At 51.6% G+C, this 18,482-nt stretch overlaps 1 protein-coding gene across 1 annotated transcript in view; it reads right to left on the bottom strand.

Moving 5' to 3' along the window:
• Nucleotides 1–539: 539 nt before the first annotated feature.
• The window catches only part of SLC6A11 (solute carrier family 6 member 11), a 125,205-nt gene continuing 107,262 nt past the window's right edge, over nucleotides 540–18,482 (bottom strand). The window contains exons 9-14 of the mRNA XM_061397088.1: nucleotides 13,541–13,653; nucleotides 10,700–10,837; nucleotides 8,111–8,213; nucleotides 7,288–7,388; nucleotides 6,305–6,475; nucleotides 540–2,944 (exon numbers count right to left, since the gene is read on the bottom strand). Of these exons, the coding sequence (XP_061253072.1) occupies nucleotides 2,792–2,944; nucleotides 6,305–6,475; nucleotides 7,288–7,388; nucleotides 8,111–8,213; nucleotides 10,700–10,837; nucleotides 13,541–13,653 (779 nt within the window). The 3' untranslated portion in view covers nucleotides 540–2,791. The remainder of the gene's footprint in view (nucleotides 2,945–6,304; nucleotides 6,476–7,287; nucleotides 7,389–8,110; nucleotides 8,214–10,699; nucleotides 10,838–13,540; nucleotides 13,654–18,482) is intronic.

The following is an 18,482-nucleotide window of genomic DNA, read 5'->3' as shown; positions in this document are numbered from 1 at the left end:
GCCACACTGCGGAGCTCAACTGGCTGGAGAAGACCGGCCAAGGCAAAGAGCTTCTCCCTCTACACGCCCACAGTCTGGAGCGGCACAGACACCGTTCCACGTGACTAGGAAGGGCAGCAGCACTCAGACAAAGGGCTCTTCCACTTGTCTCAGTACCCCTAGTCCTGGGTCCACGCAGGGAACATGTGGAGTGCTCGATAGAACCCACCGAACACCAAACCCAACCCCATTTTCCAAAATTTGCAGCTCTCAGCCAACCTGGGGGCAGGAATAAACAAAGTGGGGTTGTGGCTGGATTAGAAAGACAACTCTTGTAAAGCACTTAGCAGACAGTAGCCATTCATTGTACGGTGATCACATGAAAGGCAGTGTGGGCTTCTGAAACAGCCCTGGGTGTTTCTAACTGATAACCCCCTCTGTTGAAACAACCACCCCCAAATATGGAACCCAGACGGTTTTGCAGGAATGTCACAGAAGTCAGAGAACCGGGAGAATCACCCGATGAGTTACAACCACTCCGCCAGGAAGAGCCACAGAGAGTTGGTTCATTTCTTTTAATTTTTAAAAATGAGTAAGCAGACAATCGTGTACCCTTTGAATACCCCATAAAAACGTTCATTATGCAAAACAGTACAACCTTTTTCAGTTTTTAATAATACTGTAAATATCTCAGAAAGGATGTATTGTTTCTAATGAATATCAAAAAGAGTCACCGTGATGACGTTTCGCCTGCCCCCACGTTTCCCTCCCTGCCCCCCGCCCCAAGTTACCCAGATACTAGTAGGAAATTATAAAAAGCGAAGAACAAAAGCCCTCCCTCCGCCCTGGCCCACGAGTCCCGTTAAGTGAGTGAAGTGTTGAGTGCCACACGAGCAGCGCGTCCCCAGCGAGGCAGAGGGGCAGTGCATCGGTGACCACGGTGGGTGGGGAATCGGTAGCAGCAGAAGTGGGGAGACCCCGCCCCAGCCTGTTGTGAGAAGAGCCGAGGAGGGCAGACACAGGCAGGGGCTCAGCCAGGGCCCCGATCTTCCTGCATCCATTTCCGGGGTCCACCGGAGCAGACAGGTCGAGGAGATGCCGGGCTGTGTGTGCAAAAGGGGGGGCCCTGGAACCAGACACCCCGACCTGCCTGGGTGGTGGCGGCGCTTGGCCTCTCTCTTAGCAAACGCGGGCTTCAGACAGGGACCGCTGGGGGCCGAGCAGCTGGGCGTTGGGGTGAATCAGACACGCAGGTTTATTCCAGGAAACTAAATCCTCTATTTGGAGAAGGCTTGCCTTGCCACCGCATAAGACTGGGCACAGAACGTAGAAGGGTAAAGGATGCACCTTGCCTGTCCCCAGGTAACTCAGGATCCAAGGCAGAGGCTCGACATCAAAGCCCATTAAGAGAGGGACCAACCAGGGAGGCCCGGAGCAGTGCCAGCTGCTGCCCCAGACCCTGGAGCTGTTTGAGAGAGGGAGGGGATGGGAGCCCAGGGCTCCACACCAGTGAGCTCTGAGGCTCCTCAGCCCTTGGCCAGAAAGGCAGGCGGGCCGGCTCCTGGGGAAAAGGTAGAGGAGAAGCCTTGTGAAAAATCCCAGGACTCTGCTGGTGGCAGGAATGGTGGGCAGGGACGGGGGCAGTCACAGGAATGCAGGCAAGGGAAGAGGGCAGGGGGACGCCCAGAGGGAGGAGACAAGGTCGGGGGATGAAGAAGGGGCCGAAGGACGAAACCTGACTCCAGGCCCAACCACAGCTCTGACCCAGGAGGCTGGTGGGGGGTCACATGGTGCAGACCCCGCAGGGGCAGTGGTAGGACAGACAGCCACAAGCAGAACGGAGCACAGGAACCATCAGCCAGGCGCCTCCAGCCAGCCTGCTGAGGAGGACGGAGCGGCAGAGCCGAGAGCGCGAGCAGATGGCCCGGGGGGAGCCCTGCCGTCTGCGGGGCCAAGGACCAGGCTGGTCTCCACGGGAGGGAACCTCTCACAAGCCCCATGGTTTCCAGGATAAACTTGCTTTAAAGAAGGGAGTGACGAGTGGAAAGTCTTCAGAAGAATCCAAGATCAACAGCAGGTCTGCACGCCCAGGAGGCATGCAAAGGATCCCTGGAGAGGTGCGGCCAGGCCAGGCAGAAACCCCCAGAGCTCACCTGACCCAGCTGTCCCCACGGGGAAGACCCAGGAGGGCTGGGAAGAGCCCAGGTCACTCGGTGGGACCAGGGCAGAGGGGGGCCTGCTGCCCAGGAGTCCTGAGTAGGCCGGGACGTTTTCTTCTCTGACACAGCTTCGCTGTCTGCAAACCCACCACCTCGGGAAGCCGGGGAGGATGGGTAAGGGAGGGGCTTCAGGCGGCTTGGAGACAGACAGACTGGCCTGATGCAGGGCACGGACAGGTCGGTTCAGAGGCTGACGGAGGAGGCAGACGTCGCTCCTACCCGCTCACCCCACAGCCCGAGGATAAAAAATTCCGGTCCTGTGGTACGACTTCTTCCTAACCCCAGGGAATGCTGGTTACACCCTCCTCTCATGAGAAGTCCCTGTATAGGGTTATCTCTTCGCATCGTTACTCTCACAGCAGTTGGGGGGATGGGACGAGGAAGGGGCATGACTTGAAACCAGAGTGGGCACGGCCACCTTAAAATTAACTTGTTAATAAATCCTGTGCAAAAAAAGAAAACAAAAACAAAACAGAAACGAGCAAGCCTCTACCATTAGGTGAAGTACGCGGTTCAGGTGTTCATTTGTACACACGGCGGTGGACGGCAGGGGGCGAGGAGCAGGAGGAGGGACATCGAGGTGGCAGGGGCGCTCAGAAGTGCGTCTCCTTCTCTGTAATTGCCGCAACGGTCCCATCGCCCTTGAGTTTGGCGTCACAGTCATTAACCGCCACCGTCCGTGGGCCTGCCCCAAGCATGCCCCGCATTTTCAGGTCGGCGCTGGGGATCATCAACTTGCGGAATCTCTACACGGTTGGAGAGGAAAAGAGCTGTCTGAGAAGGCTGTTGGAGTCCCTGGGGGGCCCTGCCTCAGCGCCTCCCAACTGCACGGCGGACACCTTGGGGGGCAGGGGGGCATGGAAACGGCAGGCCAGGCTTGGAGTTCTGCCCTGGGCGATGCGTCGACCTGGAGATCTATTTCCCACCCCCACCCCGGGACATGGGGACCACAGGGTACCAGCGCTGGGTGACGAAGGAGATGATGAGCGGAGTTGACTGCCCTGTACCTGGCCCGCTGCAGGTGACCAGGACGCAGGAGCTGTACCCAGGCCTCATCCTTCCTTCCTGGGCAGACTGAGGCTGGGGTCTGAGTCCCTGCTTGGCCTCGCTGCGTGTGGGGCCAGTCACCTAACATCACTGAGCCGCGCTGTCCCACCTGTGAGATGGGCCAGCTGTTCCTCCTGGGGACTCTGCTGTGAGGGTGAGCTACAGCACCTCCAGGGCCGTTTATACAGTGGTCTCTATATAAATGGCAGAGAAGGCAATGGCACCCCACTCCAGCACTCTTGCCTGGAAAATACCATGGATGGAGGAGCCTGGTGGGCCGCAGTCCATGGGGTCGCTAAGAATCCGACACGACTGAGCGACTTCACTTTCACTTTTCACTTTCATGCATTGGCGAAGGAAATGGCAACCCACTCCAGTGTTCTTGCCTGGAGAATCCCAGGGGCAGCCTCATGGGCTGCTGTCTATGGGGTCACACAGAGTCGGACACAACTGAAGCGACTTAGCAGCTGCATAAATGGGTATGTTTCCCATAGAAGGCCGTCATCATGTCCATCATCCCCGTCGAGGGAACAGGAGGTGTGTGTCTGAAGATGGAAACGTTCTCGCTAAGGCCCCAACCCCGCAGAGTGGCCGGCAGTGTGCTGGGCAGACAGGGTGGCCATCATCCACTCTACCCCTGACACGTGCTCCTGCCTCTTGATCCTGCCTGGCACCCTCCCCCCCAACCTCAGCCTCATGTGCACCTCCAGAAGACATCAGGCCAGGATTTGGGAGGTCGTTCCTGGGGCCTTTCCCCAGGAAGGCTGGAAGGACTTTGGGGTGCTGGTTTCTTACGATCAAGGGTCTGTTTTCATGTTCAGATTCTGCCATGCCTAATAGGCTGGGCTTATTCTGCCCAAGAGGGATTAACCGGCAGGATGCCCCTCTTCCCTCCATAATACCATCATGCGGAGCATCTCCTAGGTGCCAGGCAAGGCGCTAGGATCTTGACACAGGACAGGAGCTGGGAGCATAGGCTTTGGAGCCAGGTCCAGCCGGGCTGGACTCCCAGTTCCACCGCTTCACTGAGGCAAGAACTTAACCCCCTGCATCTCAGTCTCTCATCTGTCAAAGAGGTTCACAGTGGCACCTGCCTCGAGTGTCATTCTCCTGAGGTGTCCTCAGATTTGTTGACCTGTGCATGGCTCTTAGCATAGACTACCCACCCTCATAGCAACTCTCTGACCCCCATCTTTCCTTCCAGATCCTTCTCATCAGCTGGCAGAAACTTCTGGAAATGCATGCATGTGTGCTAAGTGTCTTCAGTCATGTCTGACTCTTGACACCCTATGGACTTGTAGCCCGCCAAGCTCCTCTGTCCATAGGATTCTCCCAGGCAAGAAAACTGGAATGGGTTGCCATTTCCCTTTCCAGGGGATCTTCCCGACCCAGGAATAGAACCTGCATCACTTACATTTCCTGCACTGGCAGGCAGGTTCTTTACCACTAGCGCCACCTGGGAAGCCCCTCTGGAAATGGAGGGATGTGAACTCGCTGGCAGGGGTCAGCCAGGGCCAAGGTATTTGGGCTCCAGGGCAGCTCTCCTCTGCACACGCCTGGTCCCAAGTCAGAATCAACAACTGCCCTTGCCCTACATTTCCTGCAGGAGTGGAGGACCTGGCCTTGCTCTGGGGGCAGGAGCAGGCTGGAGAAAGGGACCTTCCCTCTTGGCTTGCTCCCCCTGGCTGGGTGCTGGCTCTTCTCTGGGTGGACAGGAAGGCTGGCTGGAGCTGACTCTGGGCTGGCACTCGCCTTGGGGGGCATCGCCACACAGGCCGCACATCTGTGAGACACAGCTCAGCCCCGAACCCCGGGGTGCTGCACTGGGGCTGGAACCAGGCAAGGGGTATGGGGCACGAAGGCACAGCCTCAGGGCACCTGCTCCACCACTCCAAGGCTGTGTGCCCTGGGGCAACTTGCTTCCCCTCTCTGTGCTCAGCTTCCTCACCTGTGACGTGGGGACAGGAAGCACCTCCACCTCACAGGACAGCTGTGAGGATTTGGCAGCCTACTGACTGTTGACGGCTTAGAGCAGCGTCTGGCACGGAGCACACAGTTTGCAGAAGGGGCATGAAGCTGACTCAGACCTCCTGACCCCCAGCAGGTGGGAAAGGAGAGTGAAGAGGGAGAGGCGGTCCAGGCTATGACAGCCAGGGTCCAAATTCACTATACAACCAGGAGACCATGGGCAGCACGATTCCATTGGCAGGAAGTGCCCCAAAGATGCACATACAGAGAGATTTCTGGGTGTCTGGGGCTTGGGACAGGGCTTACTGGAAACAGACACTGGGAATCTTATGAATACCTAAAAATATATGTAAATAAATAAAAATGTTTGCAAATGGATTTATGGTGATGATGGCACGACACAGAACACTGCTACAAAAAATACGCCATTGAATCATACCAGAAATGGGTGAATTTTATGATACAGAAAACATATGTCAATAAAATTGTTGAAAATGGTTGGTTTGCTAATTCTTGGCAGTCTGATCTTAGGCAAGTGCCTGAATTTCTCTGAGGATAGAGAAGATGCAGAACAGAGAGAGCTCTGCACGATGACGGCACAGGATAGATGCCCCCAGATGTCAGACCCTCTCCCTGCGCCCTGGAAACGGGGTCCTTAATGAACGGGATCAACAGAATACCAAGAGCTGACACTTGGCCCCTCTCTCTCCCAAGTCCTGGCTCAAGTGCTGTCCCTCTGTGCACTCACTGAGTCCTCAAACCACCTCTGTAAGTGAGGCACTGCTGCTGACCCACTTTGCAGATGGGAAAACCGAGGCTAAACTCAGGGAAAGCAGCTCAATCTCCAGGCCTCAGCACAGCAGTACTGATCAACCCCTGTCATGGAGGAGCTGGCCGGGCTTCCCCAGGAGATACGTGCAGGGCACGTTCTCATCACGCCCGTGGCCCAGATAAGGAAGTGGGGACCCAGAGGCTCCCGGGGCCACACTCACACTCACCAGCACAGCCCTCCCCCGCATAGCCAGTCCCGCCCTGTGTCACACTCCTCCGCCGCCCCGCCCTCACTGACCCCTCCTCCCGGGGCCGCTCACCTCTGGCAGCGTCCCCTCTGTCTTCCACACCTTGATGCAGACCCAGACCGGGATGCAGAGCATGGAGGACAGGGCCATGAGCCAGCCGATGCCGTAGCCCCAGGCGGGGTAGGTGTACACGTTGTTGTACTTGAGGGGCTTGTATTTGACCAGGAAGAAAATGAAGATGCCCTGCGGAGAGATGGGGAGAGGTCCCTGGGGCGGCCCTCAGCCTGGGTGCGGGCAGCCGGCAGGGGAGATGGTCGACCCTGTGCGGTGGCCTCGGAGAGGTGGCACCCTGCCTGTCCACATCGAGAAGCACAGGGAACAGGCAGCACAGGTCCCAGGAGACCCTCCTTGACCCCCCCCGCCAGGAGCCTGATCCCCAGCCTCTGAACACTCAGAAATTTTAATTTTTTTTCTAGCTACTTCTCAGGGCTGGTTTCAAAGCTGACTTTCAGAACTAAGATGGTTGGTGAAGATGCTCTGAGATCCTTCCAGTGCCAAGGACTGGGTGAAGAGCAGCGGTTTTGTTTCTTTAATTAAACATCCTTTCACCAAGGCCTCTCCGCAGTTTGGTCTGAGGGGCAGAGCGTGAGCCTCTCATTACCCTCAAGCTGTTGCTTCATTGTTAACAGCAGAGCCAGATGTCTTCATGCCTCAGCCCCCACAGAGGTGGGTGCCATCTGCCCAGGCCTGCGGGTTCAGAATCAGAGGCCCCAAGAAGAGAGGTGACTTGCTCACTGTCACACAGCAAGCTGGTGGCACGACTGGGGTCTTAGTGAGGCCCCCTGGCCCAGCCCAGAAACTGTACCCCCAAAAAACACGGGCTTGGAAAGGTGTCAGTTGCCTTGGACTTTCTGAGCGCACAGAGGGTCCCCCGCAGGGACATCACCTCCTAGTTTTGGCCTCGGTCAGGCCTGGGCTCTGGGGTGGAGAAGTGGGTTGGGGATGGAGAAGGAGGGGTGTGGTGGGCTGCAGGTGGCTCCTGGCAGCACCCTTACCGCACAGATCCCGGGGGTCACGACCTTCCAGCACCATTTAATGAGTGACAACGGCCGGTAGCCAATCATGTCCTCGATGTTATCATAGAAGCGGTTGCTTCCTGTCCAGAATAAAGCAGACGGGCACCCTGCTTTATTACGGGACACCCCAGAGAATTTCTGTACAAGCCTCAGAAGAGAGGCGATAAGTATCTGCGTTCCCTGGCAGGAGACAAATTGCGGCAGGGACCCTACTTACCGCTTAGAAACTACCAGGGTGTTAGCGATGTGCGGCGTTAGGATAAACTGTGGTGGAAGGGGCTCTGAAGAGACCCCTCCTGACTCAGTCAGGAGTTTCTGGGGAAAAGGTGGAAGGTGGTCGCTCTGAGCGCGGTCAGGCTGGCTGACCTGCATGGGTGGGGTGGGGGTCGGGGCTCAGACAGAAGGGCTGGTGGGTGTCTATTCACAAGCCCAGCAACCCTCATCCACTCACTCAGTCTGGGGAACAGGAAGACCCAAAGGCAGGTGCTGAGGGCCGGTCACTGGGCTGGCTGGTTTGTCTACACTCCCTCCTACCGGGAGCCACAGTGATGACTACTCCATTATACAGGTGGGAAAACTGAGCCTCAGGGGCAGAAGGATGGACCCAAGGTTACAGTGCCTGAGCCTGGAACCCCTCCCTGTGCTGCAAAAGGGTATAGAAGCAGGAGGGTCTTCCAACAGGTGGGAGAACCCAAGACATCCCTGAGGGGAAGAGGCTGATGGAGATGGGGACGGGCCACAGGGAAGCCCAGCCCACCCGGGTTCCGGGTGCTGGGGCGTGGCGGGCTTGGCCTCCACTCACCGTACACCCAGCCGATGCAGATGCACTCGAAGATGGCCACAAAGAGCAGGCACATTCCACTGGCGGCGTAGGAGTCAAAGAGCTGGAAGATGTACATACCGCCCTGCGGGGTGGGAGGACAGATGCAGGGAAGAGGGACAGACAGACATATGGGAGAGCAGGGTTAGCCAGCTGGCTTCGGTGAGGGCGCCCCACCCTGCGGTCACCTCCCACCCTGGAGTCACGTCCACCAGGGCAGACTGGTCTCTCCAGCATTCTGAATGCCGCACCCCCCACCCTTAGACACCCTCAGGGGTTGCTGGGATCTCAGAGGTTTGTCTTGTCTCTGCTCCCTGAATGCTAGACACAACCCAGAAAACTGGAGACTGGAGGTCAGGCGGGCTCAGCACCTCCCTCCGGGGGGCTGTGATGGCCTCCCCACAGGCCTCCCTGCCTCTAGCCGTGCCCTCTCCTACGCGTCCACACAGCAGCTTTCGTAGGTCCTGCCTCGTGCGGTCATAAGGCCGGTGCTACTGGTGTCCTCAGTGCGCATGCAGGGAAGTGGAGCCCCGGGGTGGTGAGAACACGCACTGCCGGTCACTACAGGTCACCCAGCCATGGGCCTGAGGCCGAGCCCAGGCGTCCGGCCGCAGACCCTGTGACCTTCGCCACCCACCGCTTCACCTCCGTGGAAGAGCAGGTATTTGCAGACTATTTTTCCCCTAGAGCAGAGCTTTAAATGCATTTAAATGAGGGAGAAGATCCTGCCAGTAATTACTGAGTCTGCCGTGGCCCATTTGGCAGGTTTAAATTCCCTGTGTGGTCACTCACAGACACGCCTCTGCAGAGGGCGGAGGTGGGTGTGTGGGGCCTGAGTGTCTGCTGATTCCTGGTCCAGGGCAGGCAGCGCTGGCTCCCTGATGGGCCTGGGAGAGGGCTCTGTGAGCCAGGGTACCAGGGCCGGCCAGCCGGTGTCCAGGAGAGCCCTCCACTGACGGGCCTGCTGCAAGCTGAGGATGCCCACGAATGCCTGCTTTTCCTGTAGCCCCACCAGCCTCTTGAAGGCATCAGGTAACCCCCCAATTTGTGCGTGACAAAAGACTCTACTTTGTGTAATTAATCAGCACTTAATGAGGCCCTGCTCACTGGTTGTGTGGAGAGAGGCAGGGGGGAAGTGTGGTACCCTTCATTTGCTCAAATGCTGATTATCACTCCCATTAATGTGACAATGAATAGGAGCAGGAATTATACACCCTGGGCCAGGCCCCAAGGGCACAGAATAGATCAAGGCCGGCTCCTGTTCTTGAGGACCTTGGGGCCTGGTCGGGCAGGTGAACAGACAGGTCACTGTAATGTCCAGATGGAGACTGGATCTAGCTTAGAATGAAGTCCTGGGTAGGAAGGAAAGCAGAGGAGGCTTCCAGGAGGAGGTGGCTTTTTTGAGTTGAGAGGCAGAGAATGACAAAGGTCAGCAGACCGATCTCAGTACCACATCAGCTGCTTTGACAGATTCTGAATTCCCTCACTTTTTCCATGTTCCTTACAAAACCCCTTTGTGTCTCCTGGCAATAGTTTTTTTGGTTATTTGGAGGGGGAGAGCGGCTTGGTTTTTAAAATTAATTAATTTTGTGAGTGTGGGTAAAAAGATACCTAATTTCGCCTCCCCAAGGTACTGAAGAAAGTATTTATTAGACAGGATGCTGCAGGAGGGAAGAGAATCATGGCTTTGTGAGACTGTCTGAATTTGGGGGTGTGTTGAGCCCCTCCTTGCCCACAGGCCTGGCAGACAAGAGGGGCCATGCGGAGGGTTGGAGCTAGACCACACAGCGCCTGAAGGCATCCCGGTTCCCCAGTGATGAAGTCTGTTCTGAACTTGAGGCCAGTGAAAGTCACTAGCTGAGGGTTCTCCGGCAGACAGTGCCTCCTTCACCCAGAAGTTTTACTAAAAGGGGTAGCCTGGGCATCTGGATGCTCATGGGCTCAGTTGCTCAGTCGTGTCCGACTCTTTGCGACCCCATGGACTGTAGCCCGCCAGGCTCCTCTGTCCATGGGGATTCTCCAGGCAAGAACACTGGAGTGGGTTGCCATGGCTGCTCATAATGACCAGGTAAACCCAGCCTTCCTCACTGTGAGTTTTATTCCTTCTGGTGGTGGAGACCTGGAGCCGAGCACTTATACAAGTGCTGAATGAGAACTTCCATGGAGTCTCACGATGACTCATTACGAACACGAGAACACAGAGTCGCTGAGAAGTGCCGGACCTGGAGGCAGGGTCACCCAGCCAGTCAAGGTCAGAGCTGAGATGTGATGTCAGATCCGCCTAACCCAAACGTGTCCATGCTAAGTCCCTTCAGTTGTGTCCGACTCTTCACAGCCTCATGGACTGTAGTCCACCAGGCTCCTCTGTCCATGGGGTTCTCCAAGCAAGAATACTGGAGTGGGTTGCCATGCCCGCCTCCAGGGGATCTTCCCGACCCAGGAATCAAACTCGCGTCTCTTATGTCTCCTGCACTGGCAGGCGGGTTCTTTACCACTAGCGCCACCAAAGCCCAGGCACTTACCCCTCGTGTTACCCTGTCCACGTCACTTACCTGTGTGGCTATCACTCACCTCCGTTAGCATCACAAGGCCCAGAAAGTAGGAGGTGACCGACAGGGCCAGGATGAGCAGCTCCCGCCGATAGCCCCTCCGGAAGACCTTGGGGTACATGTCTACCACAGCGGTCACCAGGCTCTCCACGCACACGAACTGGATGGGGCAGAAATGACGGTGTGAAGCCCCAGAGAAAGACCATTAGAGGCCCTGGCTCCAGGCAGACACAGCAGCCCTAAAGCCTGGGCTTCCCTCCCCGCCGGGCCCCGCCTTCATTGCCACACTTCCTCACCCTGACGGAGGATCCAAGAATAACAACAGTATCCCCCGCACTTACAGAATGCCAGCAGGCCCATTCAACACAAGAGGACCCTGAGGCTCAGAGAGGGAAGGTGACCAGCCCAAAGTCTCTCAGCTAGGAAGCAGGAGAGTCAGGCCTTGAGATGAGGTCTCCTGACTCTAAAGCTAGAATTCCTTCTCCCTTATGCTGCCAGTCATGTGCCCATGCGCTGGGCCTTGTTCTGGGGTGGACGAAATAAATGAGATCCAGTCTTGGCCTGGGAAGCAAGATGGCAGTTTGGGTAACTGTCTTGAGAGCTGAGGGCTCTGATCAGTCTGTGGGGGCCTGACTTACTTCATCCTCCAGGCCTGTGACAGTGCCCCTGCCCTTTGCTTCTGGAGAGCGGGTGGCCTTCTGCTGGGGGGAGGGCAATCAGGCGAGCTAATACCCAGCTCTTGTGTTTGGGCAAGTTTAGATGGCAGAGCTTGAGCCACTATGCATCTGTGTCCCACCTTGCTGAGACAGGGCCAGGAATGAGATCAGTCACACTCCTACTCAACCCTCAACACCCAGACCAAATAGCCCAGCATATCCCTCACCCCCTACCCGAGTTCTCCCAGCGCTGTGGGCAGGTCTCCTGCATGAGCCTTTTCCTGACTGCTTCTTCTTGCCCTAGACTTGGGCAGAACAAACCCAGCCCCTATTCCAGGCCCAGTCCATACCCCTCATCTGTAGGGTCCATGCTTGCTTAGATCTGTCTCCTTACAAAAAGGTGAGACCCTGGAAGGCAGGGGCCATGTCACTGATATCTACTTCAAGTGGCACCGAGCAGACGCTCAGAAAATGTTTGATAAATGAATTATAACAACCGTGTTCATCATGTGGTGAACACACGGTGCTTGTTGTGTGCCAGGCTCAGTTCTAGGTAGTTAACAGATGTTAATTTCTTTAATCTCTATGTATTAAGTTCTACTATTGTCCCTCTTTTGTAAAGAAGACACAGAAGCATAGCAGTGTAAGTAACTTGCCCTGAGGTCACAAAGGGCTAACCATTTAGAGCCTGAATTTGAACCAGGCAATCTTGTTCCAGAGGCTGGGCTGTCACCACTGTGGGGCACTGGGAGGTCATTATTTGGGGGCACCCCCCGTCCCTGGAGCCACTGCTTGGCTCCACGTCTTTTCTGGTCCATGTCTATCTCCCCAGGGAAGGTGTTTCCATCCTCATTGTGCAAAGGGACTGCAGCACAGTCCAGAGTAACATAGCTGGCAAGAGTTGGGACTTAAACTCAGTCTAGACTCCAACGCCCAGGCTCCTGGCCTCCAGGCTGTCCTGTCTCTAGGGGAAGACTAGCTGCGCTTGTCCTTTCTCTAGGGTCTACAGGGAAGGAAGGGGACTCAGGGGACGCTGTTGATCCAGCACTTAAACTGAAGAGGCATCGGAGCAGATGGGCTACGAGGTGCGGAGACCTGGGAGCATATCCCGTCAAGTCACTTGGCCTTTCTGAGCCTCAGTTTCTTCCTCTGTAAAATGGGGATAACAGAAGCCCCCCTGCCCCCAGCCCATATGGCTATCATAATTAAAAACTGAGGACACAGCCCAGGCACACTTGGGGGTGGTCTGAGCAGCCACTCCCCGCCCTAGGGCCCCAGGCCCTCTTTGCAAACAGAGTATCTCAGCCCTAGTGCTGGTCTGGCTCAGCCCAGGGGCTCGCAGAGCCCAGGCCCGGCCCCCACACCCCTCTGAGGAGACAGGCCTGTCACTGTCACACAAGCTGCTGATCCCTCCTGAGGCCTCTGCCGGTGACAATGGAGGGACGGTTATCAGCAAAAACACCCGGTTGCTTCTGCAGCTCGGCTTAGCAGTTTCTGAGAAACCATCCAGGGGAAGAAATAGGACGTGGCTGGATTGACAGCCACGCCAGCCACGGGGCCTGGATGCTGAGTGACTTGCACAAGGTCACAGGTAGGGGGGCGGGGAGCACCTTGCCAAGAGACCCCTGTCTGAGAGCCTCAGCGCCTGGCTTTGGCTGGAAGACCTTCTCTGGGGCTCTTAGGAAGGCCAGCCACAGTACAGCACCAGGGCCAAGGGTTGACTTCTGGAGATGAAGAGGCCACAGGATTCCAGCAGGGAAACCAAAGAGGGGATTGAAGGAGGGTGGGAGGGTGGGCGGGGGCGAAAAGATGTAAGTGCATACATTTTCGTTAAGAGAAAAGAAAATGCAAACAGATAAATTGTTAGTTCTAACTCCACATCCTTCACGGAGGAAGGTGGCTGCCAAGTGGGGGTGGGTCTGGGAGAGGCAGGAGAACAGAGGCGGGTGGGGACAGGGTGCGGATGTGGGGGGAGCGGGAGCTGGTGGTGGTACCTAGGACCCACCCAGGTGGCCACCTAGGGCATGTCATGGGAGCCCTGATGTGGAGATCAAGGAAGGAAGCAGACGCTTTTCCGTGTTCCCAAGTCTTTTATGATCTGGTTGGTCCTGACTGACCAGAACCAGGACGTGGTGTGCAGGCCCCAGATCTGTTCCTGGGAGCAGCACCTGCCCCCGCTGCCGCTGCCGCCTGGGCTCCCGGCTTACCTGGCTGTCCAGGCCCAGGAAGATGAGCATCATGAAGAACAAGGTGGCCCAGAGTGGGGAGAGGGGCATCATGGTGACGGCCTTGGGGTAGGCGATAAAGGCCAGGCCAGGGCCTGGAGAGGAAGCAGACAGAAGGGGGCTGAGTGGAGTTCAGTGCCTCATTCAATTGCTATGTTCATCTAAAATGGACTAAGTGTTTCTTTTGTGCCCGGTGCTGTGCTGAATTCTTCCTTGAATCATGTACAGCTCACAGCCACCCCATGCTCCTGGTTCTAGGAGGATACCCATTGTACAGATGAGCAAGCTGAGGCAGAGAGAAGGAAGTAAGGATCTGGAAGGGTCAAGACTCAAGCCCAGGTTAGTCTGACACCCAGACCATCCTCTGCACAGACGTGTCTCTATTCTTACCAGGGTAGGTGAAGAGAGGTGGTGGCGGGAGGCATTCTTATTAAAATGCAGGTTGTCAGGCCCGCCTAGAGATATTAATTCAGCCAGTCTAGGGTGACAGAAGGACCAGTGGCTCCTATGCAAGTAGTCAGAAGTCAGGGCTTGGACAAATGCTGGTCCACCCAGGCCACCTTCTCCTTTGAGCATCTCCCAGGTCCACACTCACTTCTCCTGACTGCTCCTTGACAGCACAGCCTCAGCATGGGAGTCCGATGCTCTAGCCCTGCAGCACAGTGGCCAAGGGTTCAAATTCCCATTCTTTACTGGGAGCTTCACCCTTGTCTCCTCAGCTAGAAAATGGGAACAATGGATTCCTACCTAAGAAGGCAGTTGGCGGAGTTCAGTGTGATGATGCAAAAATATGGAAAGCACTTAAAAAGGTAAATGTTCAAGAAACATTTATCCTCATTATCTTCTACCTTAAAAAACAGCCTTATTAAAGTCTAATTTACCTATCATAAGTGTTCATTTTAAGTGTATGATTCAATGAGTTTTGAAACGTGGAGACACCCAGATAACCGCCACTGGAGCAGAGAGCACTTCCTCCGTCCCCTGGCCCCTCTCTGCAGTCTCTCCACCCTAATTCCCTGTCTCTGTACTCAGCAACTACTGATCTTTTTTTTTTTTTTTCACCTTAGATTAGCTTTGTTCATCCTACCTAGGAGGGGAATTACCAGGTCTTATGGGAATCATATGTTTAATTTTCTAGGAAATGCCAAACGGATTTCCAAAGTGACTCTGTCATTTTACACTCCTACCAGCAACAATAGAGAGTTTCAGGGGCTCCACATCCTTGTCAACACTTGATGTTGTCAGTCTTTTAAATTTAGTCATTATAGTGGGTATGAAGTGTTGTATCATTATGTATGTATTTTTAATTTGTATTTCCCTGATGACTAACAATGTGAAGTATCTTCACATATCTTTATTGTCCATTCATAAATCTTCTTTTTATTATTTTAAAATTTATTTATTTATTTATTTTTTGCCCATGTTGTGACTTGCAGGATCTCAGTTCCTCAACCGAGGATTGAACCCAGGTCCTCAGCAGTGAAAGCAAGGAGCCTGATCACTGGACTATCAAGGAATTCGCTACATATCAACATCTTTTGTGAAGTGCCTCCTGTGTTCTTGCCCATTTTCAGCTGGGTTAGCTCCTTTTTATTGAGTTGTGAGAATTCTTAATATATTTGGGATACAAACCCTTTATGAAACAAAAGTATTATGATTATCTTCTCCAAGTCTGTTGCTTACCTTTTCATTTTTAAATTAAATTTTGTGAAAAGTAGAATATAAAAATTTCCCAATTGTTTGTTGTTGGTATAAAAAAATACCAAAGATTTTTGATTGTCTTTCTATCCCATGACCTTACTAAATTCACTTAGTAATTTTTTTTTGTAGATTTCTTAGGATTTTCTATGTGGTTAATCATGTTGTTTATGAATGAAGACAGTTTTCCTCCTTCCTTTATAATCTTAATATTTTTACTTTTTTTTGCCTTATTATACTGTGTAGGAATTTCAGTAGGATATGTTTTTAGCTTTACAATGTTCAGTCAACATACTGCTTCCTGAAATTCACTTTTGTTAGCTCCTTTCCCATTCTTTTCAGAATGATTGCATTATGCATTTGTAATACAGTTAAATTCATTCATTACTATTTGTATTACATTTGGTTCCATCCACAAAAAAGTAACTATTTGTCTTGAGTGCTCTGTGAAACAATACTGTGGCTCTCAGTAAGAGCTACTAAAGATAAATACTCAGAGAAGGTGTTCTTCCTTCTCCTTACTTAATTCCTCACCTTTTTCTATCCCTTTTCCACTCACCACTGTAGGCAATCGTTGTCTTTAATTTTTAAACTTTTTTTTCCTAATTTTTAAATTTTTATGCACAGACCTATTTTTAAAAATATCCTTTAATTTCCATTTACTTGATTATTTTTTATAATGAATGAATGTTGAACTTTTCAAAGACTTTTCCCACATCTATGGAGATAATTTTATGATTTACTTTGTTTGGACTATTAATATGGTGTGTGATATTAATGGCTTTCTTAACATTAAATCAACCTTCCATTATTCCTGGAATAAATCTTACTTGGACATGGTATATTACCTTCTTAATGTGATTCTGGATTCTAATATTTTAGATTTGAGTTTGCTAATACTTTATTTGGTATTTTGGCATCAATATGCATGAGTGATATTAATCTGTAGTTTTCTTTCTTGGCATTGTCTGTCTGGTTTAGGTTTTTTGTACTGTGTGTTTCAGGTAATGAATTAGGAAAGTTTCCTCGGTTTTCAAGCATCTGGAATCATTTATAGAGCACTGGGCCTATCTTATCTGGTCTCAAAGGTTTGGTAGAATTCCTCTGAGAAGCCTTCAGGGCCTGATGTTTTCTTGTGAGGCTGCTCTTCAGTAACTTTGTTTCTTCTATGGAGATTGGCCTGTTTAAGCTTTCTAAGTCAAATGGGGTCAGTTTTAGCAATCTCCATTTCCCTAGGAAAATATTCATTTCATCTAGGTTTTCAAATTTATATGCAAAGAGGATTGCAAAGTAATCTCTTATGATTTTAAAAAATGTCTTCTGCTCCAATGGTTATTTCCCTTTTGTAATTTCTTATTTTGCTATTTGTATGTTCTCTACCCACCAACCTCATTTCCCCGCTGCCCCTTGATCCTCTGGTGATGTGCCTATTTTTATTTTGAAAAACCTAGAATTTTATTATTTTTTAAAAACCCAGTACTCTTACTTCATTACTTTCTGCTTTTTATTATTTCCTTCCTTGAACTGTCTCTTAGTTCATTTTGTTGCTGTTTTTATTTTTCTGAACAAGGAAGGTAATTATTTCCATTTCTGCACTTTTATTGATACCTGTGTTTAGTAAAGTTCTTGTTGTTAGTTTATTTCTATGTCCCCTTGCATTGTCTGCAGTTTTTTGCTTCATAAAGATTATTGCTGTGTTATTTGGCGCATACATTTGTGTATGTGCTATATCTTCACTGTGAATCATGGTTTTTAACATTAAAAAAGTATTATCCTTTGTTATCCTTAATGCTTGTGGGCTTGACTGCTACTCTGTCTTTATTTATAGCCTTTGTGAGTCACTTTGTTCTAGGTGTGTCTCTTGCACACAGAATAGATAAGCATACCTCAGAGATGTTGTAGGTTTAGCTCCAGACTACCATGGCAAACGGAGTCACATGAATTTTTTGGTTTCCCAGCAAACATAAGAGTTATGTTCACACTATAGTCTACTAAGTGAACAATACCAGTAGGTCCAAGAAAAGGTATATACATTAATTAAAAAATAGTTTATTGCTGAAGAATGCTAACCATCATCTGAGTCTTCAGTGAGTCGTAGTCTTTTTGCTCGGGGAAGGTCTTGCTGCGATGTTGACGGCTGCTGACTGATCAGGGTGGTGGTTGCTGAAGGTTGGGGTGGCTGTGGCAATTTCTTAAAATAAGACAAGAATGAAGTTTGCTGCCATCGATTAACTCTTCTTTGCACGAGTGATTTCTCTGTAGCAGGCAGGGCTGTTGGATAGCATTTTTACCCAGAGGAGAACTTCTTTCAAAGTTGGAGTCAACCCTCTTAAATTCTGCTGCTGCTTTAGCAACTATGCTTACTGTTGTTCAGTTGCTCAGTCATGTCTGACTCTGTGTGACCCCGTGGGCTGTGGCATGCCAGGCTTCCTTGTCCCTCATCATTTCCCAAAGTTTGCTCAAGTTCATGTCCATTGCATCATGATGCCATCCAGCCGTCTCATCCTCTGACACCCTCTTCTCCTTCTGCTCCCAATCTTTCCTAGCATTGGGGTCTTTTCCAGTGAGTCAGCTCCTCACATCAGGTGGCCAAAGTATTGGAGCTTCAGTGTCAGTCCTTCCAATGAATATTCAGGGTTAATTTTCCTTAGGGCTGACTGGTTTGATCTCCATGCTGTCCAAGGGACTCTCAAGAGTTTTCTTCAGCACTTTTGCTGTCATTTCGACAAGCTTCACAACATCTTTAGCAGTAGTATATTCGATCTCAAGAAACCACTTTCTTTACTCACTCATAAAAAGCAACTCGTCATCCACTAGTTTTAATAATAATTTAAAAGTTTGAAATACTGTGAGAATTACCAAAATGTGACACAGAGACATGAAGTGAGCACATGCTGTTGGAAAAATTGTGCTGGTAGATGTGGCTTGATGCAGAGTTGCCACAAACCATGAGTTTGTAAAAAATTCAAAAATAAAACAAGTGAAGCACAATAAAACACGGTATGCCTATGCATAGGTCTTACTTTATGAGTCAAATTGAAAATCTTTTTCTTTCAATAGACAGTAACCCTCTACTGACAAGATTGATAAATTTGGTCTTGACTGACAATATATAATTATGTATATTTCATATGTATATGAGTTGTGTATTCTGTTTTTTTTTTTTTAATTATTATTTAGGAAGGCTTATGTTACTATTCTGGTAGCTCAGTGGTAAAAAAAAAAA

This window comes from Bos javanicus, chromosome 22 (genome assembly GCF_032452875.1).
Source record: "Bos javanicus breed banteng chromosome 22, ARS-OSU_banteng_1.0, whole genome shotgun sequence".
Classification (NCBI taxonomy): Eukaryota; Metazoa; Chordata; class Mammalia; order Artiodactyla; family Bovidae; genus Bos; species Bos javanicus.
This window is presented reverse-complemented; position numbering and strand designations above follow the sequence as displayed.